The sequence below is a fragment of the Symphalangus syndactylus genome, chromosome 1, assembly GCF_028878055.3.
Source record: "Symphalangus syndactylus isolate Jambi chromosome 1, NHGRI_mSymSyn1-v2.1_pri, whole genome shotgun sequence".
NCBI classification, from domain to species: domain Eukaryota; kingdom Metazoa; phylum Chordata; class Mammalia; order Primates; family Hylobatidae; genus Symphalangus; species Symphalangus syndactylus.
This window is the reverse complement of record NC_072423.2, coordinates 153,066,352-153,071,929: the sequence shown is the minus strand read 5'-3', so window position 1 is coordinate 153,071,929 and position 5,578 is coordinate 153,066,352. Positions and strand designations below refer to the sequence as shown.

Genomic DNA, 5,578 nt, shown 5'->3' with positions numbered 1-5,578 from the left:
GAAAATGAGGCAGGGTGAAAATACAGAGCAGTGGATGGGGAAATCGGTAGTGTCATATGGTCCTTGTTTTCAATTTGGGTCTGAAGCCCAAACTCCTGCTTGAAATTCCTAGAATCTGGAATTTTATATTGTTCAAATATTTGATTTTGCTTTTTGGTACGTGTATCCCAAGTATCTTGACACAGACACATATCACACATTAAAGAGGTGTAAACACAGAAATCTTGTGACAAGGCATTTATTTGGGATGAGGAAAGGAAATTGAGCAGAAGGTATATGAGTAATAGCAATTCCCTATAGCTCTCAAAGCCAATTTTGAGCTCATTTTTCTTTTTTCTGCAAGCTCAGCAGCAGAATGCCCAGACTCTTCCCAGGTAGAAGCAGGTTCCATAGCGACGTTCTCCTGCCAGGCACAGTGGTATTCTGCAAGCGCAGGCCATGTTTTTCCTTGAGCCTGGGACAGGGAGAGCATCAGAAATTGAGTATGGCGTTAGCAGTGGGTGAGAAAAAGTATCTTGGGGAAGTCACATGCTAGCTGACAGGTGATGCTGGCTGCATTGCAGCTGGTAGCACAAACAACCTGTCAATAGGAATAAATAGGCAGAGCAGTGCTGGTCACACAGAATTTGAGACTCATTCTCCTTTGCTCTCATTTTTGCATTCCTGTCCCATCACACACACAGTTGAACATACCCTCAGGCTTGGCTCCAGTTTTTAAAACTCTTCTATAGACAGAGTAAAATGTTCTCTTTGTAATTAAGTCTGCTTGTTTAGATCCAGAAATAACTAGTCTGTCTCTTCATATCTTAAACTTAGTGAATTTCACAGACGTTTCTTGGAATCAAGTCTTTGGAGAAATAACATTTCTCAGGTTTATTTGGCTCTCTGTTCAATTTATAGATGAGAAAATCAAGGCCCAGAGATGCTAAGTGAAGCCACCTCAGTGACGTAGATTGTTGAGACCCAACACTGGAACCTGTCTCCCGTCCTTCCCTCTAGACTCAGCAGCTCTGCATGCCTGCGTCTCTCACCTGAATCCTTTGGAGCCAAGCTTTCATCCCATGCAAGGGAAACAACCACTTCTGGGTTGTCTGCTGTAATCTGCTCTGGGGCTGCAGCAACCTCGTCACCTCTTGCCTGGAGTGGCTCAGCCTGGGCCTGCAGGGCCACCAGCAGAATGGCAGCAAGGATGGTGAGGGTCCTTATGGCTGGGGTCACCTGGAGAAGGGAGAGCAGGAGCAGATGTGTGGGGAGGGAGGAGCCAGCCTGAATTTATAGCTCTACTGGGAGAAGGCTCAGAGACAAGAAACCTTCTTCACCCTCAGTGAGAGGAGGTGTGCATTTTATAAGAGAGGCCCATTGGTCTCAAGGTTGCTCGAATGCTTCTGTTCTCCCAGTTTCATGCTAGTATAAACCTGTACATTTAATGTCTGTGCTAGGTTGGAGCTGATAATGACAAGAAAATCCCTGCTATATTACTCCTAGGTTCACCTGCTTAAATATCAGTTACTTTTTAACATTCCAAAAAGAATAGAAATTGCACTTTCTTTTTTTTTTTTTTTTTGGAGACGGAGACTCGCTCTGTCACCCAGGCTGGAGTGCAGTGGTGCAATCTCGGCTCACTGCAAGCTCCGCCTCCCGGGTTCACGCCATTCTCCTGCCTCAGCCTCTCCGAGTAGCTGGGACTACAGGCGCCCGCCACCACGCCCGGCTAATTTTTTTGTATTTTTAGTAGAGACGGGGTTTCACTGTGGTCTCGATCTCCTGACCTCGTGATCCGCCCACCTCGTCCTCCCAAAGTGCTGGGATTACAAGCGTGAGCCACCGCGCCCGGCCAGAAATTGCACTTTCATTCGACAGGCTCAGGGCACAAATGCTTCTTATTTTCTGAAGATGGGTACTGCTCTTCTCTGGAGGTCTAGATTCTGGTGTCCTATATGAGTTCCAATGGACTAGAGAGTAATTCCCTTCAGGATTCAGGTGACTTACCATCGTCATGAAGAGGTTTTTGAGGTTATGGGATGAGTAGTCTCCTGTAGGAATCAGGGTGGAGAGGACAATGATTTTTATCAGGCTAAAGGTGAAATAAGCTCAGTGACATAGAGTTGTTTAAGTAAAAAAAGAAAAAGTTCATTATTTCCAGCTCTATTTAGACTGGAGTAACAATTGACAATTGTATGTTTATAGTGTACACTACCTCATGATTTTGTATATGTATGTATTTAAATCTTTATCTCACACCATGTAGAAACATTAACTCAGAATGAATTGAAGACCTAAATGTAACACCTGAAACCATAAACTACTAGAAGTGTATATAAGGATAGAGCTTTTGACATTGATGTAGGTAATGATTTCTTGGCTATGACACCAAAGGCACAGGCAATAAAAGGGAAAATAGACAAGTGTGGCTGCATTTAACGCTAAAGCATCTGCACAGCAAAGGAAACAATTAACTGAGTGAAAAGATAACCCAGAAAATGAGAGAAAATATTTGCAAAACCTACGTGGCAGAAGGGGCAAATATCTGAATACATAAAGAATTCAAACATCTCAATAGCAAAAATCAAACAACCTGACTGAAACACAGACCAAGGACCTAATAGGTTTTTCTCAAAAGAATGTTCCAAAGACCTGTGATTGTCTCTACTGGACATGTCAACTAGGACATGTGTGTTTAGAAGGAAACTGCTTGAGTTTCTCTGTTAACTTAGCTGGAAGCCATTGTCCCAGCAGCCATCAGAAGTCCAGACAGACGTTCCCAGCAGGGATTCACCTGCTGGGTCCCTCTGGGGTGGCCCCACAGTCAGAGGTCAGATTGGAGGCATAGCTTCAATGATGAAAACTCAGTGTAAAGTTTGAGTTTTAGATTACTTACGGATCCTCTAGCTAGGCAGGGCGACCAGAGAGGACAGATAGCAGTCCTCTGTCCCAGGTCTTCTGTAGCAAGGAGCAGCCACGTACAAGTGGACTTCCCCTATTTAAAGGTCTTTTGGGATGAGGTGACCTAATTTCCGGGGTTACTTTCTGTTGGGTCCATTAAATAATTGTGGTGGCAAGGACAGTTGAGAAATTTGGTGGGAAGGTGAGGTTAAAGTAGAACTCCACAGAGGAACACCTCATCTACCTTGGTCAGCCCTGGCCAGGCCCAGGCAGCAACCAACTATGGATTCTCAATGGCTCCTAACACAGTTGACCCTGTGATGCATTGGCTGTGGCTGAGGTGAACTACCTCCATCAAGGGAATATTTAAAGCCTCTAGGACACCCTGCCTGCATATCGTAGTATACACCCTGCAAAGAGACTAGGATAGGAATGCCGCCTACACACAGAGGAGGATTTGGAATCTGTTTCTAAAGCAGTGTCCCGAGAACCTGGGGTCTAACCATAAAAACAAATCAAAGCCATTTGGCTGAGCTGGGATGTTGGAGAACACCCAGGTGAGACTGAGTGCTACCTGGGCTTCTGTTGCTATGTGGAACAGACATTTTTGGGTTCTTCTGAGTTATGGATGTACACGCAGCATGTGGTTCCCCAGAGGGGACAATCGCCTGCTTGCTTGGCCAACGAACAGTTTAAGGTTAAACGATTGTCTAGGATCATCTGGGCCAAGAACTGGTTGAAGTGTTAGCCATCAGGGTGGGGGTGGCCTTTTCAGATGGCCACCCAAGAAGGGAAGTGGGAGTCTGGGCATTCACTCTACTGCTGGTGTTGCACAGCCTCTCAGCCCTTGTGGGTCTTCAGAGAAGCATTTAGCAAAAGCTTGAGTGGTGCTTCCTGGGAGGCATAGGAGGTTTCCATCCTTAACTCGTGCACGTCGGAGCACAGGCGTATCCCTGAGCCCATGATCACGTCTGGATGCTTTCTGTGAATGCAAGGCTCCAACTCTTCAGGCTGCAGTCTGGGTGTGTGCTGCGGCGTCGTGAGCCCATTTGGATTGAAGCCTGTGCATCCAGAGAGCTACCTCCTCGTCCTTAAAACACGATCTGTGGTTGCGAGGGCTGCTGGTGTTTAAGCATTGGTGCCATGGGACCCATTCAATATCTAAGAGTTGAGTTGCCCACCTTGGACACAGGTCGGGTTGTATTTGGGGTGCAGCCCCTCTAACAGGGCTTACAGGGAATTCCCCAGTTTTCCAGCCTGAGGTACAATTTCTGACTAGGGCTGCCCTGTTCCAGCAGCCCTCTAGGCTGCCAGGCCTGGGTTTAACAGCTACCCCACAAGCCATTTGTACATAAGATACCAAGCAAGGTCAGTCATAGAGAACACTGACATCTTGTCACTCGGGGCTTTCCTCCCAGTGCTCCCTTATTGACACTGATTATGGGGTTGGCTGGCACCCACTTTTCCTTGGAGACTTTCTCCCCCATGGCCACGTTTGGTGATGGCACTTCCATATGGTCTTTGCCTGACTTAGTTGGTGTCTCTAGTTTGAAGCCTTCTTCTCCTCGTTTACTGCCTCTGACTGCACCCTTGGTGGGTTCTGGAGCAATAATCCCTACTTCCTGCCAGGAGGAGTAAGTGGGAAATATTAGCTAACCTTTAAAACCGGTAAAAACGGGAGCTTTTGCCAGAAGCTGCATGTGAAATGGAGAGGTGTGGTCTAGCAAAAGCCTCGTGGTCCTGCTGGGTGCCAGTGGGCCTGGGGTGTCAGTCCTCAGAAGATCGTAGTTTACTATCCGTCCACAATCCATTGTTCAGTAAATGTTTGATGTTGAGATGGTGGATGTCCTGTGATGATGTGGGGAGGTCTCATTATTGGAGAGCATGTAAATGATGTTATCTCTAAGGGAAAAAAGAAGCTAACTCTTCTGTGATCACCAAGATGGGCATCAAAGTGGGTCTAGCCCAATTGTGATGAGGCGGTGGTGGCTATGGGGTTGAGAGTTAGAAAACTGATGGCCCTTGGAAGGACCTTGGTGCCTTAAGTGTCCATAGCACGTCCAGAGACATTAATAACCATGACTTTAGGAGGCCACCGTGCTGCTTGAGGAGGCTGGTGGCTTGGGGACGATGGACTAAAGGAGACTCCCTTAACCCACCCTCGTGTTGTGCTGTCCTGAGGTGGGAGCCTCCATCTGAATCAATGATAGGTGTGGTTCTAAAGGAGAAAGCGAAGAAACGCCACGAAAAGAGAACAGCTGCTCCACCCAGGGCATAAGGAGCTACGGTCCCTGGAAGACTACATGTGCAGAAGCCCATAGCCAGGACAGGTGTGCTTTGTCCAGAGGCTCCAAGAGTTGCAATGGGCGGTAGTGAGGGCCTCCCCATGAAACTCAGAACCCGGGACCCGGGCATGGCCTGGAGAGATCACCTGGCTGGGTCAGCTACAGACTGTATCCTGCTGTGGCCCCAGTGGATGCAAAGGGCTTCTGGGTGATGGCATTGGTGGGCCTCAGCAGAATGGACAAGTGGGGTATAGCTCTCTCCAAAGACACGATGTCCCAGTACATGGAGGGCCTGCTGCAAAGTGGCTAGCACACTAGTGGTGAGGATTTGGTTTTTAACTGCAAGGGGACTTTCTCAGCCCACTGAGGACAAATTGATGCCCAGAATCTTTACAACAGTGCTGGAGGGG

The 5,578-nt window shown here is 47.5% G+C and overlaps 1 protein-coding gene across 1 annotated transcript; it reads right to left on the bottom strand.

The window, feature by feature from the left end:
- Nucleotides 1-222: 222 nt before the first annotated feature.
- LOC129491143 (neutrophil defensin 1) lies at nt 223-2,954 on the bottom strand. The gene is made up of 4 exons (XM_055295055.1): nt 2,879-2,954; nt 1,990-2,033; nt 1,032-1,218; nt 223-454 (listed from the first exon to the last, which is right to left on the bottom strand). The coding sequence occupies exons 2-4, from the start codon at nt 1,996-1,998 to the stop codon at nt 345-347; spliced, it is 306 nt and encodes a 101-aa protein (XP_055151030.1). The 5' UTR covers nt 1,999-2,033; nt 2,879-2,954; the 3' UTR covers nt 223-344.
- Between the last annotated feature and the right edge of the window lie 2,624 nt (nt 2,955-5,578).

Bases quoted from the DNA above. Each gene is read 5' to 3' on its own strand.
- LOC129491143 (XM_055295055.1), bottom strand. The intron at 455-1,031 runs GTGAGAGACGCA...TCCCTGTCCCAG, and splicing joins CTTGGCTCCAAAGGATTCAG to GCTCAAGGAAAAACATGGCC.